Here is a 19,976-nt window from a genome sequence, read left to right on the forward strand (position 1 = left end):
AACATTTTGCAACTGATTCTACGGACTGGATACACCCCTGAACTCAGTGACTGACCATTTCCACAAGCCGAGGCCAGCTGTCCTGACGGGAGGCTGGGGGCGGAAGTGCCTAGGCTGTGTGTATGAGGGAGGGAGGCTAACAGAAAGAGAGAGGGAGGTTAACAGAGAGAGAGAGAGAGGGAGGTTAACAGAGAGAGAGAGAGAGAGAGAGGTACTGACTAACATGTTCAATCTAAAGTGGAGTCCCAAGTCAGGCCATGAGGCGGAGACTATGAGGGTCAAATGAGAAGTTAAATAAAGCAACACTGTACTCTCTGGACAAAAACGGATTTATCCATGACTATTGTCTTACTAAAACATAGACCTGGGGTCAATAAGAGGTTTTGACGGGTTGAATAAACACCATTAGAATGTGATATATTGATTGGTCACTAAGTATTCTGTACTGTATTTTTTTTTAAATCATGAAGAAATTGCTGAGATTATGAATGGGTCTACAGACCTTCAACAGATCTTGAACTATTCTTCTATAATTGTCTTGGACCAACCATATGGATTTGTGGTGACTAATAATGTTTTAGAAAATTGTTGTTGATTTTGACGAACCGAATATTGTCTGTGAGCTTATTATTTTTCCGTCAATAGTACAGAGTAAGCTAAATTGTTTTCATGTGTCAACAAGTCATACAATAATTCCTATTAATAATCATCCATCCGACCTCTTACTTCATATCTAAAGACAATGTATAGCCTATCATAATTGTATTATCCTGACGAAGTTGTAGCATAAACAAGCAAGACAATCGAACATAAAGCGGTTCAATGCGACGCATCATAAATGGTCTGACACAAGTAGCCGAACACTTTACCATCACAGGGTGAATCCGGGCTCATCTCTATCAAAGTTGCGTCTCCAATCTTTCCCGTTAGTCGACTCATGTCACTCATCTTGTCGAGCCCGTGCGGGTCGCCCGTCGGCCCGGTAAAAACAAGGAGGGTGGAGCGGGTACAAGGGCACTCTGTTCGTCTCAGCCCACGCCCTTGGCTACGGACTCACTTTAAGAGGGAAATGTACCGCTACCTTCGCACGAGGAATAATGAAACTGTTCTCAAGATACATCACCAAGCCCACAACGTCCACTGAGAAACAACTCGTCATTAAAGGGGAGGGGTTTGAATCCAAAAATCTGTCGGCGAACTGCTGCTACAGCGGATGGTTACAGTTGATGATAATATGATATTATTAGGTCTACTATATAGAATAATCGCAATTGTCATTTTTTAAAGTGGCAAAACAGTACATTTATATGACAGCATTTGCGATTTAATCTGCTTTAATCTACATTTGCTAAAAACCTGTATGCTACCCAGCCAGCATAGATGTTATCTGCATATGAGAGTTGTATTTACTTATTATATTATATATTATAATTGGCATTTACTTACTATATTATATTCTAGGCTATTATATTCTAATGCACTGTATTCTGCTATAGGCTACTAAGGGAGGTGACATATGGCTGCGTTTACACAGGCAGCCCAATTCTGATCTTTTGCCAATTATCTGCATATCTGATATTTATCTGATATTTCCCCTAATGAGTAAACAGCCTAAAACCACTTGGAATCTGATCTTTTGCCAATTATCTGCATATCTGATATTTATCTGATATTTCCCCTAATGAGTAAACAGCATAAAACCACTTGGAATCTGATCTTTTGCCAATTATCTGCATATCTGATATTTATCTGATATTTCCCCTAATGAGTAAACAGCATAAAACCACTTGGAATCTGATCTTTTGATTTAAACCAACCTCAATATGTGGATCCGAATCGTGATACCAACCCCATTCGCCATATCTGACCCCTTGTCTGGAACCTCAGATCAGATTTTTGTTGCACATGACCTGGCGTTACCGTGACAACCACCGCACAATTTTAAATGAGCAGTAACTACGTTCCCGTCCACAGTTTTTAATGTGACTTAAGTCATATTGTATTTTTTTTTTTTTAAACATTATACCGACAGCTGTGATGGAAATAGGTAGTTTCGGTATTTTTTTTAATAAATGCCGACAGATAATTTGTTTGTTCGACATGATGGGATTTTCTTTTGTGTCTGTAAAATTAATTATGCGAGAAACGGTGGTGGAAGCGCCTTTATGCGCAAATATTGAAATTATACCCATCATATCGAAGTAAACTTGGAATCACACGATGAAATGATGTGTGGTCCTCCCACCTTGACTTGGGAAACAATGCAGCGTATTAGAGGCCACACATACAATATGATAAACTTCACAGGGTGGTGAAAGAGCACGGTGATGATCTTGATGCTCCTGTCCAATAAATATCGAGGGTCTTATTCTGGTGACATGATGATCGATGTTTGACTGCCCCTTTTGACAAATTAAAAATATTCTCACTCTTATCCATAATAATGTCATCATGTAGACTAGCCTACACACACTGTATCTGGTAGCTGTTGGCTTGAAAGAACGTGTCCAGACCAGAGGAGGCACATTTGCTATTCAACGCGCCATGTTTTTTGTGACAGAACTATCGCTAGAGTTGAAAATGCGATGGAAACACATTGACCTTTAGATTTTTATTCGGTACATGTAACAGTGTAACTTTCGTCCGTCCCCTCGCCCCGACCTGGGCTCGAACCAGGGACCCTCTGCACACAGACAACAGTCACCCACGAAGCATCGTTACCCATCGCTCCACAAAAGCCACGGCCCTTTGCAGAGCAAGGGAAACAACTGCTTCAAGGTCCTCAGAGCGAGTGACGTCACCGATTGAAACGCTATTAGCGCGTACCACCGCTAACTAGCTAGCCATTTCACATTGGTTACATACATAACTTACATTTTGTGTGCACTACGTCATCACGTACTGTTTTACATTTTGTGTGCACTACGTCATCACGCACTGATTTACATTTTGTGTGCACTACGTCATCACGCACTGATTTACATTTTGTGTGCACTACGTCATCACGTACTGATTTGTTTAGGTCCATTGGGTGGAAACATACCATTGGTGACAAAAATGCACATATTCCCTTTATGCAAATGTTTGAATATTTGCATGAAAAAAAATGGTTGCCAATTTGATGGAAACCTAGCTAGTGATAGGACATGGGCATTGCATCTGTGTGCTCCTTCACAGGCTACGGCATAATCTAATTTGAATACTCCTGGTGATAGAGGAGAAAGAAAGTGAGGAGTATGCGAATTGAGATTCTCCCTACATCAGCGCGAATGTGCCAATCTGATATGGGCCACATGTAAAACTCAGTGTGGACAATCAGAAAAGAAGAAGATTGGATATAAAAAATAAAATCAGATTTGGGTTTTTAGGGTGTAAACACAGTCTTTAAGGTCTTACAGTGTCAAATGGTTTTATATAAGGGTGGCTGTGTAAACACAACCTTTAAGGTCTTACAGTGTCAAATGGTTTTATTTAAGGGTGGCCGTGTAAACAGATAAGTAAGAAATACACAGGTTACATTCAAGCAGGGATGTTTTAGTCCACGAGGGTGGGAAATAAATGGAGGAGGAGAATGAGCCGGTTTGTAAGCTAGAAGTTTAGGCCTTGGCTGTGATAGGCCCTAGGTGCTACTTTCTGTTGCCTACATGGACGTAACAACGGGTAATAGAGATCACCCCAACAGCCTACAGTTTTTTTGCATATGAAGTTACAGTAGTGTCTATAGCCTGCTTAATTACCTTCAGCATACAGCACATCATTATGGCTCAGAACTACATCAACACGACTGCTGTTTATCTAGTGAGGTATTTACATCCAAAAGGGAAAATACCTCAGACTATTATGACATTGTCAAGGCAGCAGTGCCAGAATGGAAACCAGCAACATTATGCATTTACTGTTTGTTACAACTTAAAGGGCATGGGAAACTGAAATATCAGCACATGACTGAGAGAGCTCCTCCTCAAAACACACACACACACACACACACGCACGCGCGCACGCGCAAACACGCACACACACGCGCACACACGCACACACACACACACACACACACACACACACACACACACACACACACACACACACACACACACACACACACACACACACACACACACACACACACACACACACACACACACATACACACTGCTCTCTTCCCCCTCAATCCAGAAACATCTGTCCGCCTGCTCTCTCCCAGCCACATCTCTGTTCAAGACGCTCCCGTCTCGTCTGGTCAAACGCGGTACCAGTTGGAACCCCCAGCACCCTTCAAGTGGTCCGCCTGTTCCCTTGGACATATAATTATCCTTCCTGGCTGGGCGCGGCAACAGGCAGAAAATACATCTGTGTATTCCCTCTGACCACTTTTCCTTACAGCCTCATGCCTCTCCTCTGCCTCAGCGTTGTCATTACGTTGCCATTTTAGTCATTTAGTCTTATCCAGAGCCATTTACAGTTAGTGCATTCATCTTCAGATCGCTAGGTGGGACAACCACATATCACAGTAGTTAGTATATTCAGATAGCTAGGTGGGACAACCACATATCACAGTAGTCAGTACATTCATCTTCAGATCGCTAGATGAGACAACTACATATCACAGTAGTTAGTATGTTCAGATCGCTAGGTGAGACAACTACATATCACAGTAGTTAGTATATTCAGATAGCTAGGTGGGACAACCACATATCACAGTAGTTAGTATATTCAGATAGCTAGGTGAGACAACCACATATCACAGTAGTTAGTATCTTCATCTTCAGATAGCTAGATGAGACAACTACATATCACAGTAGTTAGTATCTTCATCTTCAGATAGCTAGATGAGACAACTACATATCACAGTAGTTAGTATGTTCAGATAGCTAGGTGGGACAACCACATATCACAGTAGTTAGTATATTCAGATAGCTAGGTGAGACAACCACATATCACAGTAGTTAGTATCTTCATCTTCAGATAGCTAGATGAGACAACTACATATCACAGTAGTTAGTATGTTCAGATAGCTAGGTGGGACAACCACATATTACAGTAGTTAGTATATTCAGATAGCTAGGTGGGACAACCACATATCACAGTAGTTAGTATCTTCAGATAGCTAGATGAGACAACTACATATCACAGTATTCAGTACATTCATCTTCATATAGCTAGGTGAGACAACCACATATCACAGTCATAGTCAGGACATTTTTCCTCAATAAAGACGTTATCAGCAAAGGCAGTGTTAGTAGGGAAAGAGAAGTAGAATTTTATATATATATATATACAGTATCTGTATTTTCTTCTCATGCGGAGGGTGTAGGGTTGGGTTGGGTGTGTGCTGCTACCAGTACTTCTTTAGACTTGGGAAGTCCAAATGAATGGTGTCGTCTGTAATAACAGGGCATCGGGTGGTCCCACTTTGACCCAGTTTTTTGATTAAAGAGGGTCATGGAGAAGATGAGATGTCACTTCATCGTATAAATACACATGTATGCCTTCTGATTAGACTAGAAGTCTAACTTCAAACAGCGTCTCAGAAGGCCAAGTCCTGGAAACTGGGCCGATGTTTGAACCGTAATGTAGATGTTGTAAACTGGACTGATGTCTGAACCGCCGTAACGTACATGTTGTAAACTGGGACAACGTCTGAACCGTAACGTACATGTTGTAAACTGGGACAACGTCTGAACCGTAACGTACATGTTGTAAACTGGGACAACGTCTGAACCGTAACGTACATGTTGTAAACTGGGACAACGTCTGAACCGTAACGTACATGTTGTAAACTGGGACAACGTCTAAACCGTAACGTACATGTTGTAAACTGGACCGATGTCTGAACCGTAACGTAGATGTTGTAAACTGGGCTGATGTCTGAACCGTAACCTAGATGTTGGAAACTGGACTGATGTCTGAACCGTAACGTACATGTTGTAAACTGGACTGATGTCTGAACCGTAACGTACATGTTGTAAACTTGACCGATGTCTGAACCGTAACGTACATGTTGTAAACTGGGCTGATGTCTGAACCGTAACGTACATGTTGTAAACTGGAACGATGTCTGAACCGTAACGTACATGTTGTAAACTGGGACGATGTCTGAACCGTAACGTACATGTTGTAAACTGGGACGATGTCTGAACCGTAACGTAGATGTTGTAAACTGGGACGATGTCTGAACCGTAACGTACATGTTGTAAACTGGGACGATGTCTGAACCGTAACGTACATGTTGTAAACTGGGACGATGTCTGAACCGTAACGTAGATGTTGTAAACTGGGACGATGTCTGAACCGTAACGTACATGTTGTAAACTGGGACGATGTCTGAACCGTAACGTACATGTTGTAAACTGGAACGATGTCTGAACCGTAACGTAGATGTTGTAAACTGGGACGATGTCTGAACCGTAACGTACATGTTGTAAACTGGGCTGATGTCTGAACCGTAACGTAGATGTTGTAAACTTGACCGATGTCTGAACCGTAACGTACATGTTGTAAACTGGGCCGATGTCTGAACCGTAACGTACATGTTGTAAACTGGGCTGATGTCTGAACCGTAACGTAGATGTTGTAAACTGGACTGATGTCTGAACCGTAACGTACATGTTGTAAACTGGAACGATGTCTGAACCGTAACGTACATGTTGTAAACTGGACCGATGTCTGAACCGTATCGTACATGTTGTAAACTGGACCGATGTCTGAACCGTAACGTAGATGTTGTAAACTGGACTGATGTCTGAACCGTATCGTACATGTTGTAAACTGGGCTGATGTCTGAACCGTAACGTACATGTTGTAAACTGGGACGACGTCTGAACCGTAAAGTACATGTTGTAAATTTGAGTAGTAGGCTAGCCTATATTTATGCTGTTATTCACAACCACAATCCATCCCGATGACAAAGGTCGGCAGCAGGGCAAGAGAGAGCAATAAAACAAACACAGGCCTAGTGTTAATGTCAATGTGGCCTTGTGACGTCATTGTGTAACAGGTAACATTGGCCGATAAACTTAACACGGTGTTTGAGTTCCTACTTGTTTGCTACGCTATCCCTGATGGAGTAAAAAAATGAGTAGCTAAAGTGGAGATGAGTAGCTAAAGTGGAGATGAGTAGCTAAAGTGGAGATGAGTAGCTAAAGTGGAGATGAGTAGCTAAAGTGGAGATGAGTAGCTAAAGTGGAGATGAGTAGCTAAAGTGGAGATGAGTAGCTAAAGTGGAGATGAGTAGCTAAAGTGGAAATGAGTAGCTAAAGTGGAGAAGAGTAGCTAAAGTGGAGATGAGTAGCTAAAGTGGAGATGAGTAGCTAAAGTGGAGATGAGTAGCTAAAGTGGAGATGAGTAGCTAAAGTGGAGATGAGTAGCTAAAGTGGAGATGAGTAGCTAAAGTGGAGATGAGTAGCTAAAGTGGAGATGAGTAGCTAAAGTGGAGATGAGTAGCTAAAGTGGAGATGAGTAGCTAAAGTGGAGATGAGTAGCTAAAGTGCCTGGTTGGCAGTGATACAGGGGTTCAATCAAACGAGCAACTGATTTACGAACTTCACCCGTGCCCTCATACGACTTATTGTGAAAACTAAAGGCTTACCTGTGAGGGAGAGTCTACCTGGTTGTTCAAAGGCATACCTGTGAGGGAGAGTCTACCTGGTTGTTTAAAGGTATACGTGTGAGGGAGAGTCTACCTGGTCATTTTTAAAGGTATACCTGTGAGGGAGAGTCTACCTGGTCGTTTAAAGGCATACCTGTAAGGGATAGTCTACCTGGTCGTTTAAAGGCAAACCTCTGAGGGAGAGTCTACCTGGTCGTTGAAAGGCATACCTGTGAGGGAGAGTCTACCTGGTCGTTTAAAGGCATACCTGTGAGGGAGAGTCTACCTGGTCGTTTAAAGGCATACCTGTGAGGGAGAGTCTACCTGGCCGTTTAAAGGCATACCTGTGAGGGAGTCTACCTGGTCGTTTAAAGGCATACCTGTGAGGGAGAGTCTACCTGGTCGTTTAAAGGCATACCTGTGAGGGAGAGTCTACCTGGTCGTTTAAAGGCATACCTGTGAGGGAGAGTCTACCTGGTCGTTTAAAGGCATACCTGTGAGGGAGAGTCTACCTGGTCGTTTAAAGGCATACCTGTGAGGGAGAGTCTACCTGGTCATTTTTAAAGGTATACCTGTGAGGGAGAGTCTACCTGGTCGTTTAAAGGCATACCTGTGAGGGAGAGTCTACCTGGTCATTTTTAAAGGTATACCTGTGAGGGAGAGTCTACCTGGTCATTTAAAGGCATACCTGTGAGGGAGAGTCTACCTGGTCGTTTAAAGGCATACCTGTGAGGGAGAGTCTACCTGGTCGTTTAAAGGCATACCTGTGAGGGAGAGTCTACCTGGTTGTTTAAAGGCATACCTGTGAGGGAGAGTCTACCTGGTCATTTTTAAAGGTATACCTGTGAGGGAGAGTCTACCTGGTCGTTTAAAGGCATACCTGTGAGGGAGAGTCTACCTGGTCATTTTTAAAGGTATACCTGTGAGGGAGAGTCTACCTGGTCGTTTAAAGGCATACCTGTAAGGGATAGTCTACCTGGTCGTTTAAAGGCAAACCTCTGAGGGAGAGTCTACCTGGTCGTTTAAAGGCATACCTGTGAGGGAGAGTCTACCTGGTCGTTTAAAGGCATACCTGTGAGGGAGAGTCTACCTGGTCGTTTAAAGGCATACCTGTGAGGGAGAGTCTACCTGGTCGTTTAAAGGCATACCTGTGAGGGAGAGTCTACCTGGTTGTTTAAAGGCATACCTGTGAGGGAGAGTCTACCTGGTCGTTTAAATGCATACCTGTGAGGGAGAGTGAACCTGGTCGTTTAAAGGCATACCTGTGAGGGAGAGTCTACCTGGTCGTTGAAAGGCATACCTGTGAGGGAGAGTCTACCTGGTCGTTTAAAGGCATACCTGTGAGGGAGAGTCTACCTGGTTGTTTAAAAGCAAACCTGTGAGGGAGAGTCTACCTGGTCGTTTAAAGGCATACCTGTGAGGGAGAGTCTACCTGGTCGTTTAAAGGCATACCTGTGAGGGAGAGTCTACCTGGTTGTTTAAAAGCAAACCTGTGAGGGAGAGTCTACCTGGTTGTTTAAAAGCAAACCTGTGAGGGAGAGTCTACCTGGTCGTTTAAAGGCATACCTGTGAGGGAGAGTCTACCTGGTTGTTTAAAAGCAAACCTGTGAGGGAGAGTCTACCTGGTCGTTTAAAGGCATACCTGTGAGGGAGAGTCTACCTGGTTGTTTAAAAGCAAACCTGTGAGTGAGAGTCTACCTGGTTGTTTAAAAGCAAACCTGTGAGGGAGAGTCTACCTGGTCGTTTAAAGGCATACCTGTGAGGGAGAGTCTACCTGGTCGTTTAAAGGCATACCTGTGAGGGAGAGTCTACCTGGTCGTTGAAAGGCATACCTGTGAGGGAGAGTCTACCTGGTCATTTAAAGGCATACCTGTGAGGGAGAGTCTACCTGGTCGTTTAAAAGCAAACCTGTGAGAGAAAGTCTACCTGGTCGTTTAAAGGCTTACCTGTGAGTGAGAGTCTACCTGGTTGTTTAAAAGCAAACCTGTGAGGGAGAGTCTACCTGGTCGTTTAAAGGCATACCTGTGAGGGAGAGTCTACCTGGTCGTTTAAAGGCATACCTGTGAGGGAGAGTGAACCTGGTCGTTTAAAGGCATACATGTGAGGGAGAGTCTACCTGGTCAACATGTGTGGACTATATGATGTAGGGTTGGGGTCAATTCCATTTCAATTCCTGTCAATTTCAAAGTTCCAAATTCCAATGATAAATTTGCCTCATTGAAAAGCACTGTAGATGCCTGGAGTTGGTGTACTTTCTGAATCTCCCCTGACCCCTGACCCCTGACCCCTGACATTAAGAATAGGTGCCATTTGGGATGTAGACTAGCTAGACAAGATCAGTCTGAGTTTATCCGATGTGGAAAACAAGCCTCTGTGTAAATACTGAAGGTCGAAGTGATGGGAATGCAATATCACATATAACTGTCGCATCACCACGCTACAAAAAGAGGCCTCACAATTTTATCCAATCACCACACTTTTTTTTTACGGTATGAAATCGCTCAATCAAGCAACCTGTTTTGGGGAGCGAGGAACTGAGAAAGTGGAGCTTTACTACCTGGGTTGGAGAAAAGGTGGAGCTCTGATACCTGGGCTGGAAAGAAGGTATCACGTTTTAGGGAAGACCCAGATGCAGACTGTGTCCAAGAAACAAACGATTATTACTAGAACAGGGGCAAGCAAAACGACTGGTTAAGGGAAGGCAGAGGTCAGTAATCTAGATCAGAGTCCAAAAGGTACAGAACGGCAGGCAGTCTCAGGGTCAGGGCAGCCAGAGGTCAATAATCCAGTGTGGTGGGACAAGGTACATAATGGTAGGCAGGCTCAGGGCCGGCAGAATGGTCAAAACCGGGAAAAATAGAAAACAGGAACTAGAAACAGACAGGAGCAAGGAGAAAACCGTTGGTAGGCTTGATGAACAAAACGAACTGGCAACAGACAAACAGAGAACAAAGGTATAAATACACAGGGGATAATGAGGGGAGAAGGGAGACACCTGGTGGGGGGGGTGGAGACAAGCACAAAGACAGGTGAAACAGATCAGGCTGTAACAGAAGGTGGAGAACTACTACCTGGGCTGGAGAGAAGGTGGAGAACTACTACCTGGGCTAGAAAGAAGGTGGAGATCTATTACCTGGGTTGGAGAGAAGGTGGAGAACTACTACCTGGGTTGGAGAGAAGGTGGAGCTCTACTACCTGGGCTGGAGAGAAGGTGGAGATCTATTACCTGGGTTGGAGAGAAGGTGGAGAACTACTACCTGGGCTGGAGAGAAGGTGGAGCTCTGATACCTGGGCTGGAGAGAAGGTGGAGCTCTGATACCTGGGCTGGAGAGAAGGTGGAGCTCTGATACCTGGGATGGAGAGAAGGTGGAGAACTACTACCTGGGCTGGAGAGAAGGTGGATAACTACTACCTGGGCTGGAGAGAAGGTGGAGCTCTACTACCTGGGCTGGAGAGAAGGTGGAGAACTACTACCTGGGCTGGAAAGAAAGGTGGAGAACTACTACCTGGGCTGGAGTGAAGGTGGAGAACTACTACCTGGGCTGGAGAGAAGGTGGAGAACTACTACCTGGGCTGGAGAGAAGGTGGAGAACTACTACCTGGGTTGTAGAGAAGGTGGAGCTCTACTACCTGGGTTGGAGAGAAGGTGGAGAACTACTACCTGGGCTGGAGAGAAGGTGGAGCTCTACTACCTGGGCTGGAGAGAAGGTGGAGAACTACTACCTGGGCTGGAGAGAAGGTGGAGAACTACTACCTGGGCTGGAGAGAAGGTGGAGAACTACTACCTGGGCTGGAGAGAAGGTGGAGAACTACTACCTGGGCTGGAGAGAAGGTGGAGCTCTACTACCTGGGCTGGAGAGAAGGTGGAGCTCTGATACCTGGGCTGGAGAGAAGGTGGAGCTCTGATACCTGGGCTGGAGAGAAGGTGGAGCTCTGATACCTGGGCTGGAGAGAAGGTGGAGCTCTGATACCTGGGCTGGAGAGAAGGTGGAGAACTACTACCTGGGCTGGAGAGAAGGTGGAGTACTACTACCTGGGCTGGAGAGAAGGTGGAGCTCTACTACCTGGGTTGGAGAGAAGGTGGAGAACTACTACCTGGGCTGGAGAGAAGGTGGAGCTCTACTACCTGGGTTGGAGAGAAGGTGAATCTCTACTACCTGGGCTGGAGAGAAGGTGGAGAACTACTACCTGGGCTGGAGAGAAGGTGGAGCTCTACTACCTGGGCTGGAGAGAAGGTGGAGAACTACTACCTGGGCTGGAGAGAAGGTGGAGAACTACTACCTGGGCTGGAGAGAAGGTGGAGAACTACTACCTGGGCTGGAGAGAAGGTGGAGAACTACTACCTGGGCTGGAGAGAAGGTGGAGCTCTACTACCTGGGCTGGAGAGAAGGTGGAGAACTACTACCTGGGCTGGAGAGAAGGTGGAGAACTACTACCTGAGCTGGGGAGAAGGTGGAGCTCTACTACCTGGGCTGGAGAGAAGGTGGAGAACTACTACCTGGGTTGGAGCGAAGGTGGAGAACTACTACCTGGGTTGGAGAGAAGGTGGAGCTCTACTACCTGGGCTGGAGAGAAGGTGGAGAACTACTACCTGGGCTGGGGAGAAGGTGGAGAACTACTACCTGAGCTGGGGAGAAGGTGGAGCTCTACTACCTGGGCTGGAGAGAAGGTGGAGAACTACTACCTGGGTTGGAGAGAAGGTGGAGAACTACTACCTGGGCTGGGGAGAAGGTGGAGCTCTACTACCTGGGCTGGAGAGAAGGTGGAGAACTACTACCTGGGATGGAGAGAAGGTGGAGCTCTACTACCTGGGCTGGAGAGAAGGTGGAGCTCTGATACCTGGGCTGGAGAGAAGGTGGAGAACTACTACCTGGGATGGAGAGAAGGTGGAGCTCTACTACCTGGGATGGAGAGAAGGTGGAGAACTACTACCTGGGCTGGAGAGAAGGTGGAGAACAACTACCTGGGCTGGAGAGAAGGTGGAGAACTACTACCTGGGCTGGAGAGAAGGTGGAGAACTACTACCTGGGCTTGAGAGAAGGTGGAGAACTACTACCTGGGCTGGAGAGAAGGTGGAGCTCTACTACCTGGGCTGGAGAGAAGGTGGAGAACTACTACCTGGGCTGGAGAGAAGGTGGAGAACTACTACCTGGGATGGAGAGAAGGTGGAGCTCTACTAACTGGGCTGGAGAGAAGGTGGAGCTCTACTACCTGGGCTGGAGAGAAGGTGGAGAACTACTACCTGGGCTGGAGAGAAGGTGGAGAACTACTACCTGGGCTGGAGAGAAGGTGGAGAACTACTACCTTGGTTGGAGAGAAGGTGGAGCTCTACTACCAGGGCTGGAGAGAAGGTGGAGAACTACTACCTGGGCTGGAGAGAAGGTGGAGCTCTGATACCTGGGCTGGAGAGAAGGTGGAGAACTACTACCTGGGCTGGAGAGAAGGTGGAGCTCTACTACCTGGGCTGGAGAGAAGGTGGAGCTCTACTACCTGGGCTGGAGAGAAGGTGGAGCTCTACTACCTGGGCTGGAGAGAAGGTGGAGCTCTGATACCTGGGCTGGAGAGAAGGTGGAGAACTACTACCTGGGATGGAGAGAAGGTGGAGCTCTACTACCTGGGATGGAGAGAAGGTGGAGAACTACTACCTGGGCTGGAGAGAAGGTGGAGAACTACTACCTGGGCTGGAGAGAAGGTGGAGAACTACTACCTGGGCTGGAGAGAAGGTGGAGAACAACTACCTGGGCTGGAGAGAAGGTGGAGAACTACTACCTGGGCTGGAGAGAAGGTGGAGAACTACTACCTGGGCTGGAGAGAAGGTGGAGAACTACTACCTGGGCTGGAGAGAAGGTGGAGCTCTACTACCTGGGCTGGAGAGAAGGTGGAGAACTACTACCTGGGCTGGAGAGAAGGTGGAGCTCTACTACCTGGGCTGGAGAGAAGGTGGAGCTCTACTACCTGGGCTGGAGAGAAGGTGGAGCTCTACTACCTGGGCTGGAGAGAAGGTGGAGAACTACTACCTGGGCTGGAGAGAAGGTGGAGAACTACTACCTGGGCTGGAGAGAAGGTGGAGAACTACTACCTGGGCTGGAGAGAAGGTGGAGAACTACTACCTGGGCTGGAGAGAAGGTGGAGAACTATTACCTGGGCTGGAGAGAAGGTGGAGAACTACTACCTGGGCTGGAGAGAAGGTGGAGAACTACTACCTGGGCTGGAGAGAAGGTGGAGAACTACTACCTGGGCTGGAGAGAAGGTGGAGAACTACTACCTGGGCTGGATAGAAGGTGGAGAACTACTACCTGGGCTGGAGAGAAGGTGGAGAACTACTACCTGGGCTGGAGAGAAGGTGGAGAACTACTACCTGGGTTGGGCTGGAGAGAAGGTGGAGCTCTATCAAGATAAACACTGTTATTTTACAAAGAATGAGTCCATGCAACATATTATATGATTTGTTAAGCACATTTTTACTCCTGAACTTATTTAGTCTTGCCATAACAAAGGGGTTGAATACTTATTGACTCAAGACATTTCAGCTTTTCATTTTTATTAACTTGTAAACATTTTTATGAAAAAACATAATTCCAGTGTAAAACAAAATCGAACTGTAATCAACTTTAATTCAGTCTGTAACACAACAAAATGTGGAAAAAGTAAAGGGATGTGAGTACCTTCTGAAGGCAGTGTGTGTGGTCCCCGTATAGTCCCACCACAGTGGCTGCCTAACATCCAGATGGCCATCATTATGCTTCTGGAACAAACCATCAGACATGTCTTGGAGGTCAGAGGCACAGACAGAGAGACAGACACAGAGGCACAGACACAGAGGCACAGACAGAGCGACAGACACAGACACAGAGGCACAGAAACAAACAGAGAGACACAGACACATAGGTACAGTCACAGACAGAGTGACACAGACAGAGAGGCACAGACACAGAGACATACACAGACAGAGAGGCACAGACAGAGAGGCACAGACAGAGACACAGAGACAGACACAGAGACAGAGACAGAGACAGGCACATACACATACACATACACAGACACAGACACAGAGACAGACACAGAGACAGACACAGAGACAGACAGAGAGACAGACAGAGAGGCACAGACACAGAGACAGATACCGAGACAGACAGACAGACACAGAGACAGAAACAGGCACAGACACAGACACAGACACAGAGACAGAGACAGACACAGACACAGACACAGAGACAGACACAGAGACAGACACAGACACAGAGACAGACACAGACACAGACACAGGCACAGACACAGACACAGAGACAGACACAGACACAGACACAGACACAGAGACAGACACAGAGACAGACACAGGCACAGACACAGACACAGACACAGACACAGAGACAGACACAGACACAGACACAGGCACAGACACAGACACAGACACAGAGACAGCCACAGAGACAGACACAGAGACAGACACAGAGACAGACACAGAGACAGAAACAGAGGCACAGAGAGAGAGGCACAGAGAGAGAGGCACAGAGAGAGAGGCACAGAGAGACAGACACAGACACAGACACAGACACAGAGACAGAGACAGAGACAGAGACAGAGAGAGAGAGAGAGAGAGGCACAGAGACAGACACAGACACAGAGACAGACACAGAGACAGAGACAGAGACAGAGACAGAGAGAGACAGAGAGAGAGGCACAGAGAGAGACAGACAGACACACACAGCTTCTTTCCCAGTGTATGATTTCCAACAGCTAAAGACCTACTATCTTTCACACTATTCAACACTTGACAGAGTTCAAATGTCATGTTCACATGACGCAATGCTTTCACATTTACCTATTTTATTGTAGAAGATAATCACAGAATAATTCACATTGGGGACAATATGAAACATGTTTTGATTTTGCTCGGGAGCCCGTACGACCATTGGAAGTCAAACCCTGATCTGTTTCACCTGTCCTGTGCTTGTCTCCACCTACCACCAGGTGTCTCACCCTGATCTGTTTCACCTGTCTGGTGCTTGTCTCCACCTGCCACCAGGTGTCATACCCTGATCTGTTTCACCTGTCTTGTGCTTGTCTCCACCTGCCACCAGGTGTCACACCCTGATCTGTTTCACCTGTCTGGTGCTTGTCTCCATCTGTCACCAGGTGTCACACCCTGATCTGTTTCACCTGTCTTGTGCTTGTCTCCACCTGCCACCAGGTGTCTCACCCTGATCTGTTTCACCTGTCTTGTGCTTGTCTCCACCTGCCACCAGGTATTCTCACCCTGATCTGTTTCACCTGTCTTGTGCTTGTCTCCACCTACCACCAGGTGTCTCACCCTGATCTGTTTCACCTGTCTTGTGCTTGTCTCCGCCCGCCACCAGGTGTCTCACCCTGATCTGTTTCACCTGTCTTGTGCTTGTCTCCGCCCGCCACCAGGTGTAACACCCTGATCTGTTTCACCTGTCTTGTGCTTGTCTCCACCTGCCACCAGGTGTCTCACCCTGATCTGTTTCACCTGTCTTGTGCTTGTCTCCACCTGCCACCAGGTGTCTCACCCTGATCTGTTTCACCTGTCTTGTGCTTGTCTCCGCCCGCCACCAGGTGTCTCACCCTGATCTGTTTCACCTGTCTTGTGCATGTCTACACCTGCCACCAGGTGTCTCACCCTGATCTGTTTCACCTGTCTGGTGCTTGTCTCCACCTGCCACCAGGTGTCACACCCTGATCTGTTTTACCTGTCTGGTGCTTGTCTCCACCTGCCACCAGGTGTCACACCCTGATCTGTTTCACCTGTCTGGTGCTTGTCTCCACCTGCCACCAGGTGTCTCACCCTGATCTGTTTCACCTGTCTTGTGCTTGTCTCCACCTGCCGCCAGGTATTCTCACCCTGATCTGTTTCACCTGTCTTGTGCTTGTCTCCACCTGCCACCAGGTGTTCACACCCTGATCTGTTTCACCTGTCTTGTGCTTGTCTCCGCCCGCCACCAGGTGTCTCACCCTGATCTGTTTCATCTGTCCTGTGCTTGTCTCCACCTACCACCAGGTGTCTCACCCTGATCTGTTTCACCTGTCTGGTGCTTGTCTCCACCTGCCACCAGGTGTCATACCCTGATCTGTTTCACCTGTCTTGTGCTTGTCTCCACCTGCCACCAGGTGTCACACCCTGATCTGTTTCACCTGTCTGGTGCTTGTCTCCATCTGTCACCAGGTGTCACACCCTGATCTGTTTCACCTGTCTTGTGCTTGTCTCCACCTGCCACCAGGTGTCTCACCCTGATCTGTTTCACCTGTCTTGTGCTTGTCTCCACCTGCCACCAGGTATTCTCACCCTGATCTGTTTCACCTGTCTTGTGCTTGTCTCCACCTACCACCAGGTGTCTCACCCTGATCTGTTTCACCTGTCTTGTGCTTGTCTCCGCCCGCCACCAGGTGTCTCACCCTGATCTGTTTCACCTGTCTTGTGCTTGTCTCCGCCCGCCACCAGGTGTAACACCCTGATCTGTTTCACCTGTCTTGTGCTTGTCTCCACCTGCCACCAGGTGTCTCACCCTGATCTGTTTCACCTGTCTTGTGCTTGTCTCCACCTGCCACCAGGTGTCTCACCCTGATCTGTTTCACCTGTCTTGTGCTTGTCTCCGCCCGCCACCAGGTGTCTCACCCTGATCTGTTTCACCTGTCTTGTGCATGTCTACACCTGCCACCAGGTGTCTCACCCTGATCTGTTTCACCTGTCTGGTGCTTGTCTCCACCTGCCACCAGGTGTCACACCCTGATCTGTTTTACCTGTCTGGTGCTTGTCTCCACCTGCCACCAGGTGTCACACCCTGATCTGTTTCACCTGTCTGGTGCTTGTCTCCACCTGCCACCAGGTGTCTCACCCTGATCTGTTTCACCTGTCTTGTGCTTGTCTCCACCTGCCGCCAGGTATTCTCACCCTGATCTGTTTCACCTGTCTTGTGCTTGTCTCCACCTGCCACCAGGTGTTCACACCCTGATCTGTTTCACCTGTCTTGTGCTTGTCTCCGCCCGCCACCAGGTGTCTCACCCTGATCTGTTTCATCTGTCTTGTGCTTGTCTCCACCTGCCAACAGGTATTCTCACCCTGATCTGTTTCACCTGTCTTGTGCTTGTCTCCACCTGCCACCAGGTGTTCTCACCCTGATCTGTTTCACCTGTCTTGTGCTTGTCTCCACCTGCCACCAGGTGTCTCACCCTGATCTGTTTCATCTGTCTTGTGCTTGTCTCCACCTGCCACCAGGTGTCACACCCTGATCTGTTTCACCTGTCTTGTGCTTGTCTCCACCTGCCACCAGGTGTCTCACCCTGATCTGTTTCACCTGTCTTGTGCTTGTCTCCACCTGCCACCAGGTGTCACACCCTGATCTGTTTCACCTGTCTTGTGCTTGTCTCCACCTGCCACCAGGTGTCACACCCTGATCTGTTTCACCTGTCTTGTGCTTGTCTCCACCCCCCACCAGGTGTCACACCCTGATCTGTTTCACCTGTCTTGTGCTTGTCTCCACCTGCCACCAGGTGTCACACCCTGATCTGTTTCACCTGTCTTGTGCTTGTCTCCACCTGCCACCAGGTTTCTCACCCTGATCTGTTTCACCTGTCTTGTGCGTGTCTCCACCCCCCACCAGGTGTCACACCCTGATCTGTTTCACCTGTCGTGTGCTTGTCTCCACCCGCCACCAGGTGTCTCACCCTGATCTGTTTCACCTGTCTGGTGCTTGTCTACACCTGCCAACAGGTGTCTCACCCTGATCTGTTTCACTGTCTTGTGCTTGTCTCCACCTGCCACCAGGTGTCTCACCCTGATCTGTTTCACCTGTCTTGTGCTTGTCTCCACCTGCCACCAGGTGTCTCACCCTGATCTGTTTCACCTGTCTGGTGCTTGTCTCCACCTGCCACCAGGTGTCTCACCCTGATCTGTTTCACCTGTCTTGTGCTCGTCTCCACCTGCCACCAGGTGTCTCACCCTGATCTGTTTCACCTGTCTTGTGCTTGTCTCCACCCCCCACCAGGTGTCACACCCTGATCTGTTTCACCTGTCTTGTGCTTGTCTCCACCCCCCACCAGGTGTCACACCCTGATCTGTTTCACCTGTCTTGTGCTTGTCTCCACCTGCCACCAGGTGTCTCACCCTGATCTGTTTCACCTGTCTGGTGCTTGTCTCCACCTGCCACCAGGTGTCTCACCCTGATCTGTTTCACCTGTCTTGTGCTTGTCTCCACCTGCCGCCAGGTATTCTCACCCTGATCTGTTTCACCTGTCTTGTGCTTGTCTCCACCTGCCACCAGGTGTTCACACCCTGATCTGTTTCACCTGTCTTGTGCTTGTCTCCGCCCGCCACCAGGTGTCTCACCCTGATCTATTTCATCTGTCTTGTGCTTGTCTCCACCTGCCACCAGGTATTCTCACCCTGATCTGTTTCACCTGTCTTGTGCTTGTCTCCACCTGCCACCAGGTGTTCTCACCCTGATCTGTTTCACCTGTCTGGTGCTTGTCTCCACCTGCCACCAGGTGTCTCACCCTGATCTGTTTCACTGTCTTGTGCTTGTCTCCACCTGCCACCAGGTGTCACACCCTGATCTGTTTCACCTGTCTTGTGCTTGTCTCCACCTACCACCAGGTGTCTCACCCTGATCTGTTTCACCTGTCTGGTGCTTGTCTCCACCTGCCACCAGGTGTCTCACCCTGATCTGTTTCACCTGTCTGGTGCTTGTCTACACCTGCCAACAGGTGTCTCACCCTGATCTGTTTCACTGTCTTGTGCTTGTCTCCACCTGCCACCAGGTGTCTCACCCTGATCTGTTTCACCTGTCTGGTGCTTGTCTCCACCTGCCACCAGGTGTCACACCCTGATCTGTTTCACCTGTCTTGTGCTTGTCTCCACCCCCCACCAGGTGTCACACCCTGATCTGTTTCACCTGCCCTCGTTCTATAATAAACTGCAAAACACATCACTATGTCCACTGATCAGTCTCTACACAGGGTCTTCTGTAGACTGGCCTAATCAGTCTCTACAAAGAGCCTTCTGCAGACTGGCCTAATCAGTCTCTACAAAGAGCCTCCTGCAGACCGGCCTAATCAGTCTCTACACAGAGCCTTCTGTAGACTGGCCTAATCAGTTTCTACACAGGGTCTTCTGTAGACTGGCCTAATCGGTCTCTACACAGGGTCTTCTGTAGACTGGCCCAATCAGTCTCTACAAAGAGCCTTCTGCAGACTGGTCCTATCAGCCTCTACACAGGGTCTTCTGTAGACTGGCCTAGTCAGTCTCTACACAGGGCCTTCTGTAGACTGGTCCTATCAGCCTCTACACAGGGCCTTGTAGACTGGTCCTATCGGTCTCTACACAGGGCCTTGTAGACTGGTCCTATCAGTCTCTACACAGGGACTTGTAGACTGG

General features: G+C 47.9%; 1 protein-coding gene across 1 annotated transcript in view; it reads right to left on the reverse strand.

Annotated features, from left to right (window-relative positions):
• The window catches only part of LOC129861853 (anoctamin-5-like), a 74,694-nt gene extending 73,556 nt beyond the window's left edge, over positions 1–1,138 (reverse strand). Inside the window, exon 1 of the mRNA XM_055932993.1 lies at positions 870–1,138. Coding sequence (XP_055788968.1) covers positions 870–948 — 79 coding nt within the window. The 5' untranslated portion in view covers positions 949–1,138. The remainder of the gene's footprint in view (positions 1–869) is intronic.
• Positions 1,139–19,976: the final 18,838 nt, after the last annotated feature.

This window comes from Salvelinus fontinalis, chromosome 9, assembly GCF_029448725.1.
Source record: "Salvelinus fontinalis isolate EN_2023a chromosome 9, ASM2944872v1, whole genome shotgun sequence".
Classification (NCBI taxonomy): domain Eukaryota; kingdom Metazoa; phylum Chordata; class Actinopteri; order Salmoniformes; family Salmonidae; genus Salvelinus; species Salvelinus fontinalis.